General features: G+C 39.4%; 2 protein-coding genes across 2 annotated transcripts in view; both read right to left on the bottom strand.

Annotated features, from left to right (window-relative positions):
• cita (citron rho-interacting serine/threonine kinase a) overlaps positions 1–13,789 on the bottom strand; it is a 35,632-nt gene extending 21,843 nt beyond the window's left edge. The window contains exons 1-11 of the mRNA XM_062415571.1: positions 13,726–13,789; positions 13,361–13,480; positions 13,108–13,249; positions 12,074–12,249; positions 11,063–11,164; positions 8,461–8,603; positions 8,028–8,125; positions 7,742–7,941; positions 7,438–7,591; positions 5,932–6,121; positions 411–516 (exon numbers count right to left, since the gene is read on the bottom strand). Coding sequence (XP_062271555.1) covers positions 411–516; positions 5,932–6,121; positions 7,438–7,591; positions 7,742–7,941; positions 8,028–8,125; positions 8,461–8,603; positions 11,063–11,164; positions 12,074–12,249; positions 13,108–13,249; positions 13,361–13,459 — 1,410 coding nt within the window. The 5' untranslated portion in view covers positions 13,460–13,480; positions 13,726–13,789. The remainder of the gene's footprint in view (positions 1–410; positions 517–5,931; positions 6,122–7,437; positions 7,592–7,741; positions 7,942–8,027; positions 8,126–8,460; positions 8,604–11,062; positions 11,165–12,073; positions 12,250–13,107; positions 13,250–13,360; positions 13,481–13,725) is intronic.
• Positions 13,790–15,501: 1,712 nt separating this feature from the next.
• LOC134003498 (beta-crystallin B3-like) lies at positions 15,502–17,646 on the bottom strand. Its single transcript, XM_062442726.1, has 7 exons — positions 17,635–17,646; positions 17,201–17,532; positions 16,789–16,870; positions 16,535–16,650; positions 16,299–16,431; positions 16,004–16,146; positions 15,502–15,775 (listed from the first exon to the last, which is right to left on the bottom strand). The coding sequence occupies exons 1-7, from the start codon at positions 17,644–17,646 to the stop codon at positions 15,502–15,504; spliced, it is 1,092 nt and encodes a 363-aa protein (XP_062298710.1).
• Between the last annotated feature and the right edge of the window lie 32 nt (positions 17,647–17,678).

The raw sequence follows: 17,678 nt of genomic DNA, 5'->3' as shown, positions 1-17,678 counted from the left end.
TCGACAAGAAGTTTCCATCAGCCATAGAGTCTGTTGATAGCTGTTGTATTTGTAATCAAACTTAGATTTCAAGAAATGTAGTTGTAATGTTGTGCAAGGTTAATTTGGCTAATTACAGCAGCACCAGAAGCTTGCTTGATCTATGTTAAGCCAGTATAAACACAGGACATCTGGTAATAAAACCCATGATGGAACCATTTTTGCTCAATACAAAGTATGACAATATGGAAATATAAAGACACAATTTCACAGTTTCCAGTCAGCCAGCAGTGGTCTTACTCTAGTCCTCTCTTAGCTTGCTTTATACAAGTGCTCTTGCATTTGAAAATAAGAATGAATTGTTTGTCATAAAGGCTAATTGTCTCAAAAAATTAATTTAAGCAAAAATAGGCTAAAAGCACAACCCTTACCTTGTGACATTTGTCTTGAGTTTCTTGTAGTTCTTTGCTTTTAATGTGCAATTTCTTTTCCATGGAGTTGGTCTTTGCAGGAGAGTTGAGGCCTGCAGACACTGACCTGCAGGCAACAACACAAGTATTAGTTCTTTAGTTCTTATTAAGCCTAACACAAGTACTACATGCCTTACTCGTAGAACAGAGTGACAAACATCAAAATATACATGCTCATGTTGTGTGCATTGCAATTACCGGTGTCTTACTTCATTTATTTCCCCACATTCCCTATAGTTCTCCATAATTAGACCATAAGTACCATAATCAAATGATCATGAGCCACATCAAATATGAATGTTTTTTTTATTTTTTTTTATTTATGTAAGAAAGTATGGAGTATTTAAGAAGTATTGAATGCATCATAATTCATCATAAGCTGACCAGTAAGAGGTCTCATATCATGGCAGAATCCTGCATCCTGTAACAGCAGCCTTAACAGTATCGTAAGTATAACAAGACTGCTTACAATGCAGACATAACACCTACACAACATAAATGAACAATAGACACTGAAAGCATAAAAATATGCACTGACTGCATTTTCTTTTTTTCTTTTTAAAAAGAACAGTACTAAAAAAAGAATACCTAGTTATAACAATAAGGATCCTGCCAACAATCAGGAAAACATTCAACAGAGTATTTCTAAGCTGAGGAGGAGCAGTAAGTATATTTTATTCATTGTGTTTTTTTCAGGGGTGAAACAGGCTGCATGAACAAAACAGCCTTATAGACTTGGGAGTATTTGCCATTGCCTCACAGGAGAATTTGAGCTGCGTTTTGTTTGGGGTTGGTCTACACAGACCTCTGTGCTGAGAAAAATTCAATCATTTCTTGTTTATGTATGTATGTATGATGTCCCATTTTGTTGCAGTTCTTTGGGAATAATTTAGAGCACAAAGTAAATTTTAACCACTCTCTTCACCAGAGAAAAGCAACTCTGAATAGAAGTTTTCTTAAAAGAATGGATGGGTGTATATGAATGAGTTCGCAAATACATGTCATTATTATCTTTAATAAAGTTGAGTCACAGTGTTAAAAATAGAAATGAAAGTGAGCACTGCTCTATGGACAGAAAGTTGTCATTAGAAAACTGAATTTCAATCATTTGTATTTGAATTTGAACTGCTCAACTTGAATAATTGCATTAAAAAAACTGAATTTGAATCGTGAAGACTGAAAGTGGAAGTATATAGAGAGTTGAATTTTTAGTGAAGATCAAAAACAGTTTCAAAGAAACTGCATTCAATTTTATATTAGATTCAGTTTCAAGGTTATTGGAATCCGGTTCCAAACTAATAAATTCAATTTCAAATTATGCTCTTCATATTCAGCTATTAAATGCAACTATTCCAGTTAAACAACAAATTCAAATTATGCGATTCAAATTCAGTTTTTAGTGACACATATTTATGCCCATACTGCTTCCTTTGCCTCTCTGCATCAAGAAACATCCCCCTGAAGCACCCACGTACTGTATATTTAGACACATGCTGTATATATAGAAGGAGAATAGACAGGCATACACATTTGACTCACATAAACAAAAACAAAAACAGCAACACCAAAAACATTTCTTTCTTTCTTTTCACAAGGATCCAGATTGAATAAAGAAGTGGTCCAGTTAGCTGAATCTATTGCCAATTAAAAATTGATGTTGGGCATCAAAATTCATTAAGTTCTCCAGTGCCTAGTTGAACAGTTTAGGGAGCTACTGTACAGATAATATGGCAGTTTAAAAGTCTTCAGCAGGGAGTTTCTGCATTGAGTTGCATATTTTTCACATTCACCGATGTCTTTCTTAAAACATTTTAGACATACCCATCAAAGGCCTGCAAGACTGGAAAATCAATCCAGGGCATAACCCTGCCCCCCATAATCCTGTGCAGGATAAGTGAATATAGACGATGGATGGATCTTTATGATCTTTTATTGACTTCCCTCCATTTTCTTGTTACGCATGTTTTAAACTGTGAATTGGAGGGGATCTCAATAATGTTTTGAGAAAAAAAAAAAGAGTAATATTTTAATTGTTGTAATCATCATGTAAGCAGAATAGAAAATAAATGTTCTGACCAAAGATAAATTGCCAGGCTGATCTTTTCATAGTTGAGGAATATAACAGTTGTCATGTCTCTTACTGTGAAGGGAAAATAGATGAGTAGCCAGGGCAGACTGCATTATTGAAGAGAATCAAAGAAAGACGGGGATTCAGGGAAAGGATGAACGTCAAAGACTTAGCAGCACTTATCAACTACACAAAAAGGGCTGCAAAGAAAGGACATTTTCTGGGGAAACTTCAATTGTATTTGGAGAAACTGAAAAATTACCACTCAGGTCATATTTCATATATTCATACTGTGGATGAGATCAGTATATTGTACTGTTAGATACCAGCAGGTAAACATATCGCCATCTGTTGTTGTTGATGATTATGATTATTATGATTTTGAATAATGGTTCATGTCATTGACAAGACGTGAGTAAAACCACTTCATTCACTGATTCATCCATTCACAACTCAGTGGACAGTAATTTGTAAGGAAGGTCAGGGTGCTGTTAAATCACATGAATCACACTCTGAGAGACCTTGTGAAGAAGAAATCTTGACAATACAAAAGTCAGTTGGTCACCTAAATCATTAGGACTCCTCTGAATAACCTTACCATGGCTGTCTGGCAGTATCCATTCATGGTAATCTGGCCAGTAGCTGTCAAGATATTCTGCTCTTGAAGGGTTGGATGACTGACCACACAGGCCATGGACAGTGAGCTTTCCTAATGACCCTCCTCTGATAGACAAGACAGAGGTTTTCTGTGACATATTCTTATCCCTCAGGTTTAGGTTCACGAACCAGCAAATAAAAGCAAAGTCAGACTCAAGACAAGATAAGTAATATTTTCAAAAGTGACTCGTCTACATTAAAACTGCTAAGTTTCCATAAAAAAATAAGAGCTGGTGACCTTTGTTTAAAATTGTCTTCACATAAAGGCTCAAAGCCCAGTTCGTCATCCACAATTGTCTTCAAAAATGTATACTGGCTAACCACGACTACCTGCTCCCTGATTATGGGGTGAGGTGTCTTTCACTGTCTCACTGTCTTTGAGAAAACTCACTATTACAGAGTCATCTGCAAATCTGATGATATGTCTGAACTCAAGCTGGCTCAAAAAACAGCAGGGATCAGAGAAAACACCTTGAACTAGTGGAAGACTTAAGAACATTAGAGAGAGTCACATTTACTTTTACGCTCTGGGAACAGACAATTAAAATCACATAAACCATTATACAGTATTAAAATCCACAGCAAAGTTATTCATAAGCATGTGCGCAAGAATGTGTGACTGTATGCATTCACAAACAGAAGAAAGGTCAATAAAAAGCAACCAAAAATAGTTTTGACTACCTTTAAGGTGTTTCACAATGAAGTTAAGGAGGTTGATAGTGGGATCTTCTTCCTCCCTCCACACTCTGTATGCAGACTGTAAGGGACCGTTTTTATCTTTGGTCATAGTAAGGATCTTGTTTCTAACAATCCTCTCAAAAGCCTTCATAGCCAGAGACATAGGGGACACAAGAATATAATCACTTGGTGATTTGGGAGTCCTAACTTGGCCACTGGCACTACAATGGTCTTTCCATATTTTTGGGACCTCTCTCTGAAGAAATGAACACTGGAATATAAAAGAAAGAATGACACATAATTGCCTTGCATAGTTTTTGAGTAGCCTGCCCCCCAGTGCCATTGGGTCCAGGACTTTTCCACTCTTGAGTGTGCATGAGAGATTCTAGCTTGTCTCGTCATCGATGATAATACTGCTCTCAGGGGCTCTAGTATCATCCCTGAAAGCTAGATTTTCATTTTAAAAATCATCCTCATTAAAATGTAAGTAACAATGACTCAGTTCATCAGCCCACACTCCATCAGGTTTGTCAGATAAAACAGCTTCCTTCCTTTTCCTCTCCATTCCCATCAGTCACTTAATCCCTACCCATGCAAAACAGGAGTAACCCTGGCCAACTCTACGTTGTCTTTCTATTTCAGCTTAGATTTCTTTATTTCCTTTTTCACATTTTAAGCTACCTGTACTCCCCCTTATAAAAGGAAATCTTTTTGATTCAAAACAGATTTGACAGATTTAGTTTTCCAAGGCTTGTTGTTGCCTTGGAAATGTATATTTCTGATATCTAAGATAATATCTAATAAGATAATAATAAAAAGCTGTTAGGGGAATTGTGTTGTTGAGTTGTACTAATGAGGAGTCAGACAGACAAGTTCACAAAGAATGAAAAAATATGAATACCAAGAACCCCCAAAACACATTATTTGCATTTCATTATGCCTGACTCTCGGCTCATTTCTCTTTCCTTTTTTGTATTGTAATGAACATTGAGTAGGCGCGTATGTATGCACGCACACACATATTTGACACATCCTAGGAGTGTTGATGTCCTTTTAGTCAAATGCAGCAAAGAAAATGACTGGCTTCAGTTAAAAACCATGAACAGATGAGTGATGGTATAACAGCAAGGGACAGGGACATTAGAACACAGAGAAAATAAGAGGAGGAGATGAGACGGGTAAAGATGGGGGTGGGGACTGGGAGGAAAGAAAAAAAAACATCAGGATAGTAACCATAGAAATAGATTTTCTCCCCCAGTCTGAGCTCTCATCCGTTTCCCTGTCTAATCTGCTAACACTTTTTCCTTCCCTTTCTGTTGCTGCTGCTATCATGATCCGCAGTCTCCAACACCATTAACCTGCTAGAGTACTGCCATGGTGCTACACAAATGAAACCCATCCTCTTGCATTATTATCAAAGGTTAAGAAGCCAAACACCATTAGAGATAATTACAGTCCCAAAACCTTAGCTATAAAAGTCAGGAGCCCATTATACTGCACAGAGCACAATACAGTAACAGCAGCGAGGGTGGGAGTGTGTCTATGTGTGGGGTTCCACCTCTCAGCAAACCTCATTGACACACTCAGCCGCATACCAATCAGCACAGATGGCAAGATAACGCCAGCTCACAGCCTATGGTCCATTCATTTGATCTATCTATGCATCAGATCAACTAGAAATGATCCCAATGCATAAAAACAAGAATCAGAAGAAGAGACCACCAGAAAACAGGGGGATCCCTCCCTCCCCTTTCTCATTCCTTGTCTGACACAGCATATGGCCAAACCCATTTTAGCCCGAACAGGCACCACACTAATGACGGGGACACTACACCAACTCCCCAGAGCTGCACACTAGGTCACCTGAAACAAGGCTACCCGGAATTTGTTGCCATGGTAATGAGAAGTCTAATGGCAGAGCAGCAGCCAATGGTAGCATGGGGTCTCTAACCAACAAAGGTGTGTTAGAGTGGTGTATGTGAGAGGGTCTCTGCATTGACTACAGGAAAAAGAGTGGGTCTCTGAAAAAAGAAAAAAAAGAAAAAGCCAAACAATACATAGTGAACAAGTAGCACTTACTCCGTTTTGGCCAATGTTGTCAATGCTCTGCTGAAGAACCAGCCTAGAAAGGGCAGATCCTGGCCCTGGAAGCCCGCTGGCAGAGCTCCTCGCTGGGCTGCTGAGGCTGGCCGGGGGGCTGCCTTCTCCGGCTCCTCAAAATTAGAGGTGTCATCTTCAGCGTGCAACGCAGGAACGAAAGGCGGGAGAACTGCAGGAGAAAGGATGAGCGGAGGGAGTAAGAGAGGGCAAGGAGAACGGAAGCAGTGACGAACAAGGTAGTAAAAAAAAAAAAAATTGGAAAAAATTAAAAAAAAACCACAACAACACACAAACAACGAGGAGAAAGGGGAGAGAAAGGAAGGGAGGAGGAACAGAACAGAGCGGTGGAAGCCTAGAGTGCGGTAAGTCGCGCGTTGATGCACATGCTGCCCCTGTCCCTCTCTCCCTCCCTCCCTCCCTCCTTCTCCCATTCTCTCTCATACACACATGCTCACTCGCTCTCTCTCACACTGCAGCAGAGCAAGCTAATCAGCTGGAGCCAAAGCTGAAACATAAACCTCTATCTGCATCCAATTATTAATAAAACAAGACTGTGTTTTCAAAACAAACATTTATGTATGTAATTCTGTTTTTAATTTTATTTCATATTATTTACTCAAAGGAAACAATCAATAAATCATTTATCGTTCAGGAAAATCTTCTTTTCACAGACACAAAAAGCTCCTATATTCCAAACACTGTATCATAGTCCACTGATAGTCATGTGGATTTTGAGCTAGACAGCTACATTCATTAATATTCCTGTGCTGACAGGAATATTATAGAAGCAAAATAGCTCAGAGGAAATGACTCAGGATTACAAAAAGAGGTGTTAATTCATCTGAAGACATGAGCCATTCCGCACAGAAAAATAAACTCTGTGGCTACACATGTGAATTACAGAACCTCCGTAGAGCTGCAGTGTTTAAATGTGACCATGCTTCACTGAAAATGTCCATTAATGTGATTGTTATGGGTGTTATTTTCACACAGCTGGTTAGATGAAAATGTCAAACTCTTTGTCATTCAACGTAGACTCACATCTGATGGCAACAATGACGTGCAACAAACGCACATGTATTTCCACCACAGAGCGTGTCTGGTGTTGCTAGCATAAAAGATTTGTGCTGCAACTACTGAGAAGCAGATGAGTTGCAGATCTTTACTCAGCCTGCCTCGCTCCAAGTCTCTGCCTCCCTCCCATTCTCCTCCTCAGGAAAGTGCTGGCTTACTGCCAATGGCACACAGAATCTCATTATTTTACTACCCACAGCACCCCTGGCAACGCAATTGCTGTTTGTTGTCCATGTGCAACCACACGCACACAGCACACTTAAGTATATTATAAACAACATTTATATTCGACAGCTAGTCATATATCATCTGTCCAGTAACGTGAGACTGTGTCATTTCAAGCCAAATTGAGCATTTTTTTTTACCAGAAAGACAGGAGAGCAGAGTCTCAAGGGAGAGAGATCTCCTCACCTTGTCTTAAGTTGTTCCAGTCGACGCAGGAGAAAAAAGAGTGACAGCGGAGTCCCTGGTACCCCAATCGCTCTTTGGCTCCACATAACAAGCTCTGCACCAGGTCTACAAACTGTTTACTGGCTCGCGGCTCCTCCAGAAACTTTAAAAAATGCTGCAGGCAAACGTGGACAAGGACTTCTTACATAATGCATATACTGATGAGATATTTTACTGAGCAGACTTGGAATGCTAAAACAGACAGTTTATTTGTTTATTTATCTAAAATCCCTTTAAATATCATATATAATCATAGTCTATGTACCTGGAAATTGAGGATGTTGTGAATGGTCCTGGTAGAAGTGCCATCAGAAAAAGGCGACCTGGCATAGATCATCTCATAGGCTATGACCCCTAGGGACCACCAGTCACACTCAACCCCATATGTGTTGTGAGAGCCCCCATTCATTGCTGCCAGGACCTCCGGAGAGAGGAAGTCCTGGGTCCCAACGGGTACTGTGGGAGCTGCCACCTGAAAACACATCAATCAGATATGATGATGTCACTGTCAAGTATACTGTAGTTGAGTCGTAGAGCAAACTATAATCCACTTACTGTTTTGTTAGCAGTTAGTCTGGCAGCTGATCCAAAATCTGCCAGCTTAATATGACCGGTCCGATCGATGAGAACATTTTCTGGTTTGACATCCCTGCAAGTGGATAGTTTAGAAGAGATTTGATACTGCTTTTACAGAGCTGTTTGTTGCCTGAGTACTGTAATATGTCTCCTGTTCTGATGATAATGGAATGCATTTGTAAACTTCAGCAATGTTTTGTATTACATAACGGCACAGTGCTCTAGGTTAAATTACAATGCTACATTTTTCATGTCCAGTCAGGATTTTCCTGAATCGTGTGTATGTGGCGCTCAGGGAAAACAGGGCAAACAAGGAATCATTTAGTGGGGATCTAAGAGTAGTACAACTTTGGATCTTTAGCCCAAATAATGTTATTTTGGCATTGGATTCAGTAGCTGGTTTCTCACCTGTGGACGTAGCCCAGCTGGTGGACAGTATGAATGGCCTCCACCAGTTCAGACAAATAGAACTGAGCCATGGACTCATCAAACTGATCCTCGTATCGGTTTAGCAGAGACATCAGATCTCCACCTGGCAAGTACTCCATCGCCTGAAGACACATTTGTATGCAGTCACGAATTGGCAGCCTGAAACTGTGTCCAGCACTTGGAACTTGAATGAATGTGTGTTTTGAATATGATTAAAATTAACAGGTATCGCAGGCTGTTGAAACATTTATGAATGCCTATAATTGGGCCTATATTTAGATTTAAAAAAGCAACAAGTATAGGAGCACGTGTCGGAGCTTACATCAAAGCTCTATTCAGTGTAAGCTTATAGGTTGGTTCTCATTATATTGGTCTTCAACATCTAAAAATAAACAAAAAATAACTGCAAAATCCTTGTGTAGCCAGTCCGTCTCTCATAAACAACAAGCATACATGGTTTCAGTCAAATCAACATATGATGGCAAAAAAAAAGAAAGAAAAAAAGAATCAGCCTCCTTAAAGTTTGGTAAGACAAATCAAAATTGGTCATGTTTGACTTTCTCTTTTCTGCATCCTGAGATGAAAGGCATTGGTCAGGCTGATTTGAGCTATACGGTGGCAACCACACAGCCATAACAGACAAGAGCCCCTAGTGCATGAATGGTCGGCAGGTCTGAATGAACGGGAGCATTCTCCAGTGTTACCTAGCAACAGGGAGACTGGGTGCCTTTCTGACACACGGATAAAGATGGATGCTTTGTATTTTCCTCCATGCTCAGTTAGGGAGCAGAGTGAGACAGAGGGGGAGTGAAAAGAGATGAGGAGGATGAATAGAGACAGACATGAGGAGGGCATGAAGTAAGATTTATAGATTTAAGTGGCGAATGGGTGAAATAAAAACAAAGGGGAGTAAATAGTTAAATAAACATAAGGCTTGGTTCGGCAGGAAAAGCGGTTTCCGACAAGCTAAGCCAGTCTTACAGGTAATCAGATTCTTTGTGAGGTTAACAGCCCTCATGATGACTACAAAGGACACTCTCTAGGAGGAGCAGTCTGACACTGTGTTTCATAGTTAAAGATTACACTATTAGATGGACACTAACATTTAAAGAAATATGCCTGATTAAATTAACTTCTTAACCAGAGTCAAATGAGAAGATCTGTAATATATTAACTCTATATATCTATATTACGTACTGAGATCCAGGTTGTGTTTTACCTCTAAGTAAAATGATTAGAATACTAACCACTAACTATCTGTCACTGATATACGTCTCCTCAGCTTTTCATAGCCGTGTTTTCTTGCATGAAACATTGTGGTTTTAGGGGCAGTTAGCTAATGAAATAGAGTAGTTTCTCTAGCAACACTAGTCCTGTCCAGCTTTGTACCTGAGTCTTATATGTATTGGTGGCTAGTGTGATGCCATGAGAAAAGTTTTTGAAAGATTTCTTTTCACCTTTGAAGGCTAACTATTTTCTCCTGCTTCAAAGCATTTCCTTACATAGTAGTTGTTCCTTTCATTGCTCACTTCAGATCACTTCCTGTAGCAGCTCATGTACTATTCTGACTGATCCCACTGTTCTATTAGTCACATTCTAGAGACCTCAGCTCTGAAAGAAAATAAAAAAAATTGTGCACCTTCAGACAAGTCCATGGCTTTCTTGTACACAGGTTTACATAAAAATAAAATGCTATGGTGTATAAAACACACGAAGGGACAGAAAAAAGACATTGTCGCTTTAAGAGCAGCTTATGCAACTGGAGCAATGTTTCAGCAACAATAGATGGGCCCAGTGACTGCAGTTTGTTGTTTAGACGGGTTTTTTTTTCACTTTGGAGTTAAGCTAGATTAAAGTGTTAACCCTTATCTGTACTTGAATTATTGATGAAAGGTATTCTCTCATCTGATTATTTTTTATAGTAAACAAGCCTTTCCACAAAATGGGAAAACATATGTATATTATCAATACAGAGATTATATTAAGGGGCATACCTTAACTAAACCAACTATCAAACATTACAAAAAATACAGTTTCTATTAGCACAGTGCTCGGAATAAGCAACCAGTTTTTTGCCACGGCTCCTACACATTTTTAACTCAGTAAAATATACACAATTAAAGATTTTGAGCGTACTTCCCATTTGATCTACTATTAAAAAATTCTAAACCATAACATGGTTGATGCTACTAATGACTTCATGTTTTCTTTGGACTGGGGACTACTGCTTCAGTTTAATGTAAGCAACAAAACACAAATCTGCAGCCTCCCTTGTAAGCAATGGCTGAGCCAGGGACCACAGTGGTATCAAAAGTCTCTCTTGGTTAGTATACATCAATCACACCTCGGCAGCACAGGGGCCTGCAACTGTAGGCAATTAAACGTATATTACACCCAGCAAGTATTACACATTCTAGGCCACACTTACATCTTTATAAACTGACTCCCATTTTGTCCAGTAAAAAGAGATTAAATTGGAGAAAACATCTTAGAGGATTAATATTCTTCTAAAAAGGAGACATTAAATGCTCAACAGTAATTTCAATCTACCATTGAGGTTGAAGGCGAACTGCAGTCTTACCAGGTAGACATGATCTTTATCCTGGAAAGCGTAGAGAAGCTGTGGGATCCAGGGACTGCTGTTCAGAGCCAAAATCCTCCGCTCCTCTTCATGAAAAACCACCTGAGAAGGATGTATAAATATATGCAATCAGCAGGTATACATTAACTACATTCAACAGCAGGGCTGCAATTGTTACTGAGAGTATAATCAGCCACATAAACTCATCTAAAACACTGAGAGGGTACTACCTTTAGGGCTTTAATGGGTTTTAAATGCAATCTAAATGTTCAATCTAGGCACATATCAAACTTGGTTACAAGAGATTATTCCCTCCTTTTGTGGCTGCTTGTTTTATACGCAGGATTTCATTTAAAAATATGTAATAACAGTCACAGGTGGCAATTCTTTTTACATACAAGTTGTTCATTGTATTGCTCACTTCAGACTGCTTCCTGTCGCAGCTCATGATCTATTCTGTCTGAGATCTGTACCATTAGTCACATGCCAGGGAGCACAGCTGTGAAATAATGTACCCAGATTTTGTTTTGTTAAGTTCAGCTCTACAGCACCCTCCAGTGGGCCTTTCTCCAGTTGGCTTGCATGGCAGACAATGGAACAATGAAAAACATCCCTTTTCTCAGTCAAATAAATATTTAAGTTAGGGAATAAATGCAAAGCAGGCATTTCCTCTTGTTCATCTCATTTTTCTTATTCATGATTATTTACTGATAAACAGCACAATTTTTGGTCAGTGTCCATGTTATTTAAAAAAAAAAAAAAAAATCTTTAGTTCATTTGAATGCCTTTATCACGTATGTATGAAATGTTTCTAAAGTAATTCATGAACATTTACATTTGAGATCTCTAAACAATAAGTCCAGCAACAGCAAAGTATACTAAAGTCATGGTTTAATATCTTGTTACTGCTTGAAAACAGCCTCAGGCAAAATAATGTGGCACAGCTAAATTAAATTAAATTAAATGGGAAAAATGAACTCAAATGTATTTTCTACATCTTACAATCCTTACATTTTCTTGAGTGCGTAAAACTGTCTTGTCCATGACCTTCAATGCACAAACATCACCACTGGCCTTCTCCCGGACAACTTGGACTTCAGCGAATTTACCACGACCCACCACGGCACGCACTTCAAAGTCTTGAAACCCAGGCTGCAAAGCCTGCAGCTCTGAGACCACTTCAGAAACTGTTTCACAGACACACACAAGCACATAGATATTTGATTCAGAGAAATTACTTTTAGGATGTAAAATCCTAGGCATACCACAAATACATCGCTACTAGAAATACATAGACATACTGGGGGGGAAAATATTCGTATATATATTGCAAGAGCCTAGCTGGCTGGAATTGAGAATAATATGGACTCTGTCCAGAATTACTTTTATGGTTGACATTTGTTAATTGTGGAATATTCACTTATTTACACTAAGGCTACATATTTGGGGGGATTTATTGACAATATTACATGTAAGATTTTGTCAGGGACAGAACAATAAATTAATGGACTTCCCACATTATTCCCACTGGTGTTATCCACAGTGTTAACACAGTCCACCAAACTACATCAAGATGAAGATCAAGTATATGATGTCTGATAATATTATATTAAAAACATGCAATAAAAGTATCATGTTTCTTGAAAACAACAATAACAAAGCCACTCAATTACACTGAATAGCCATGTCTGAAAAGCTGAAACAATAACATGAACTGATACTGGATACAGACTGTATCAGTTGATGTGACTAGAAAAATATTAGTTAAGTCTATTTTATTTGTTTAGCCCATTATTGAAAATCTGCCTCAGGGACAACAATACAACATCCTCTGTCCTTAGACCCTCAATTCAAATAAGGTAAAGGGATGAAAGTGAAAGGAGAAAAAAAACTCAGGAAGAGCAGCAGAGTAGGCAATCCTCTCCAAGGACACACAGACAGACATGCAATAGATGAGTGTACAAAATAGAACAAATATTACACTAGCCACTAAAAATAAACCACTAGAAATCTCACATATTGTGTACAATATACAGTATGCTTACACTTATTGACAAAATTGGCCACATGATGTATCTTCATGAGCTCTGGGGAGCTGCACTCTTTATACAGTAACACCAGAGCCTCCAGAAAGTCTTCCCGACCCAGATTACATCCTCCCTGCTGCCCACCAAGGCTAACTCGTCCCTGGAGACAAAGCATAAACACAGGAAAGAGGAAGTCAGCTACTGAAAGCTACTGTGGCTGTTTTTACATAATGCATACTTTGTGTACGGTTACATATGTTGTATACTTTACCTGAAACACCTGATGGAGTCGTGAGCTGCGGCTGGTGATGGGGTCCGCGGAGCTCAGCGCTTTCAGGGTTCCCTGACTCACGTATTTGAACTTCAACATGGCTCCTTAACAACAGATAACCTGAGTAAAAAGACACACATTCGGTCTAAGTGACAGAAACTTTGTAGTTAAGTGCACTGCAAAGGTATTATGAGCTTGTAAACAAGGCAAGAAAAAAGGGGGCATCAAAATGTCAACAATACGTCCCTTTAGCAGGCTAAACTGACGTTGGCTAACGTTTGTTTGCAAAGAACGTTAACAAGAGCGCAGACAACACATTCAGTTACATCTATAGAGACACAATAGTACAGTGTGAGCTTACTCACCAGACTGCCATGCAGGTAGTTACAATTCCCTTATTAATTTACAAAGAGACATTGATGGGCTAAGCAGCACAAGTGCTTGACTATCGATATAACGTTATTTCCGGTCAACTTTCAAATTTTTGCGCGTTCCCTGCCCACTTCTGGAGCCTGCTGAATGAAAAAGACGTCTGATTGGATAGATAGAACTGTATGGGCGGGTCCAGATGTTGTGTTTAACCAATGGCTGATATTTCAGCCCTGTTCGTCACTACACCGAGGAGAACGTCAGAGGAAAGCGAAATGGTTCTTTGAGGATAACGTTAACGGAACATGTATGAACATTGGCCTCATTATAGCTATGATTAAGCTCATTAAAACTAGAAATAATAATGGTGCACCAGATAATGAATGAGACAGGGCTGTTTATTGTGATACATACAACATATTTTGAAAAGGTTGCACCATCTCCTTGATAGATAGATAGACAGATAGATGGACAGACAGATATATAGATAGATAGATAGATAGATACTTTATTAATCCCAAAGTGAAATCAAAATATTGCACAACACACTTGTTTAGCGTCCCCATCTGTGAGACTTTGCTGAATGTCCAAGTTCTCATGGAGAACTTGTCTAACTATGTTCATTTTAGTGATGACAACATAATTGCAGACATATCATTTTATAATATTACTTAAACCCTCCTTCTGGGAATTGTATTGAATTGTATGAAATGCTGCACACCACACTTGTGCAATGTGGCTGTATACAACATTCCCAAATTTGATTACAATCCAATATAATACTAAAGAAATTGTGGCCCTTTAAATGCATCAGGTCAGACCTTCAAAAGTTTGGTAACCAATTAGACAAACGGTAAGTGATACCCAAAAACAAACTAATACATTATGTTTCTGGTCATTTAAATATGACATACCAAGTTAGGTAAAGATTAGATTAAATATGTGCCAAAAGAAGCAAAAAATGTGTTTACCAAAAATACAAAATGGTTGAAAATGTTCTAAGCGCAAAGACATATGATGCACATCAGTCGAATCAGCTTCACCCAAAGAACACTGTGCAAAAAGTAGTTTGCTACAACTCACAGTTCATGATTTATTAACCAAAATATAAAGTATGTGATAATTGACCACATGGTGGCGCTATAGACACCATGTTTTAATATTTTAAGCATTTCCACATGGGTCAGCTGTCTATTAAAAATGAACACTTTAGCACTTTTAGTTGTTGAGAATCAACTTTAAAACATACCTCTCATAGACGTTCAATTATATATTTTAAAACTTAAATATAATATAATAAAAAAGAATAGAGATTATAAAGTTCTAAATGATAGCAGTATTGTCATTAAAGAGCTCAACATTTTGATATGTGAATGGTTTCTGTAGCTGAAAATATGAGGAAGTAGTTGACGACCAAAGAATGTACAGAAGAAACACGAGAAGAGATAATAAAGAGGGACGATAACAATAGTGTCAGAGCTTATTTTAAAGGCTACTTTTTTTTCTTTTTTTTTACAAAAAAATAAATTAATTACTTTTAATACAACTTTTTAGTACTTCTTTATTCCATAAATAAATACCATGCAATAATTTGCAGATAACCAAAATCAGGGCCAAAACCTTTATTTTCAACAGAGATACATGTTTCATTATGGTCAGTTCCAGTTCAAAATTTCATAGTCAGATAGCCTAGACTAACAGTGGGCATGGAGGAAAGACTGGGGACTGTCCAGCTTGTCCCAGTTGCTGTAGGAGGTGCTGGAGGTGTGGCTTTAAGGTTGGGGCTGGGTTTGGGATTTGGGGTTGGGAGCAGGGTGAGGGTCAGGGGTAGGATTGGGAGTGGGGTTGGGATCTGGAATAGGTGTAGGATCAGGAGCAGGGGCAGGGGCAATGTAGCACCCCTTCTTGTGCCACTGCATGTCCCGCACACGTCGGACGGACTGGATCTGAGGTGCAGTGGCTCCCCAATCGTTCCAGTGCTTGAAGTCTCCATGCTCAAACACATACTGGCGCCCTCTGTAGCCTGGATACATGTATCCCACCCACCTTTAGAGGAAAGATACAGAGCACTGAATAACATTTCCAGGGCATAAAACAAGATTAATTGAAAATAAGATGAGATACTCATTACTGTGCTTTATATGATCAGCTACAAGTTTCACAATGGCAAATTGGGATTTTAACTTTCATTTGGTATTACAGTATAGTGAGGGTGACCCATGCTGACAACTACTATGATATTTATGACTGAGAAGCTGAGGAGTTACAGCTTACGTTCCATTGATGGCCTTAGCGCTGGCCACACGGTCCTGGAAACCATGAGCCCACAGACTGGGAACATCATCATCAACAATCTCCATCTTTCTGCCTTCAAAGCCTGCATTCTCAAACAGGTGAAGCTTGTGATCTGCACTGTCCTGGGGAGAGAGACAGCATGTTCGCATTTGTTTTGCATAAAGTTGCATGTGCTAGTATTGCAATGACAGATGAAATAGCCATACTTCCTTGCAAACATGTTAAGTCTACAGTCAGTAGTGAAAGACTAATAGGTGTTATCATGAATACTGACCACTTTCAGGGGCCTGAAGGAGCTTAGGTTGTAGCTACTCATGCAGTTGGTCCAGGTGCTCCAGCGAGGATACTCTCCTTTCTCCAGAACAAACTGCTCTCCTGCAAAACCTGGACGCTCGAACCCCACCCATCTGAAACATGGAGAACACATTTATACAAAGCAGGGGAAACAGCTAGTAAACATGATGTGGATGCTTTAAAAAAAAATGTGACTGGATAAAGGGAAACACTCACGGTCCTGACTCAACAATGATTGAGCCAACTCTCTGTGTTTTCTCCAACACATCTTTACATTCAGCAGACAACTCCACCTTCTTTCCACGGAAGTTCTCAAACTCAAAAACTGCCAGCTATAAGACAGGAACAGGGAAGGAGTCAGTGATTCTGCCATCAGCAAAGTCCAGATTCCACATTATTTTCTGACTCATTTTAATTTCCCCATCTACATTTATTTGTGCATGTAATGTGTGAAGTCACCAATTAGGTACCTTATATGTGGCTCCAGCCCCTCCTTGGCCCTTCTCGACAGGTAGCTGGTCTGGGGTTCCCTGCTGTTCTGTCATTTTCCCTCTAAAAAGCACAACAATACCACTATAAGTGCCGGTATCAAACATATTAACCGAAGAAAGACATTAAACTTTAACATGGTAAGGCCCAACAACAGCAAAGACAAAATGTCTCTGCCTGTCTCTAACTTTCACAAATCGGCCCAACATTCACAGACATTTACTTGTTTATCTAACTCAAATCCTAGTTTTGTTAGCTGTCTGTAAGAATAACACATCAATAGTACAACAAACAGAATACTTAAGAAGCAAGCATTTGGATGCAGATAGAAGAAGGAATAGGGAGAGAATAAAAGCGTAAGGCCTGTCGGGGAAAGGGATGATTTTTTTTTACCTGGATGGCTTGTGCTTCACTGCACCACGTACAAGCCACACTCTCCGTCTTTCCTTTTTCTTTTTCTCTTTCTTTCCTTTCTGTCTCAGTGTGAGGGTGTGTGGGTGTGGAGGCCTGGCGAGCGGTTGATGGAGGCCAGGGGGGTATTTATGGTTTATTTCTGGCCACAGCAGCAAAAAGCCTGTTGATGCAGCAAGTCTGTCGCACCCATTGTGTCCATCACACTGCTTCTCAATAGGCTTGCCCTCTGTCCCTGGCACACTGGCAAACGCTGCCCAGTTCGGCCCATGCTGCCATCCTGACCATGATCCTATAGTGGGCACACACACTGACTGCCAGCCAAGAGAATGAGCAGAGATCAGTCTCACTCAGCACAATTGGCCCCACCCAGCTATCTTGCTCTTCACTCTCCTGTCTTCTACCTGTTTCTTTACCTTTCTCTTCATCCAGTGTTCAAATTGCTGCGTCCAACTTTCAG

Source organism: Scomber scombrus, chromosome 3, assembly GCF_963691925.1.
Source record: "Scomber scombrus chromosome 3, fScoSco1.1, whole genome shotgun sequence".
NCBI lineage: Eukaryota > Metazoa > Chordata > Actinopteri > Scombriformes > Scombridae > Scomber > Scomber scombrus.
This window is presented reverse-complemented; position numbering and strand designations above follow the sequence as displayed.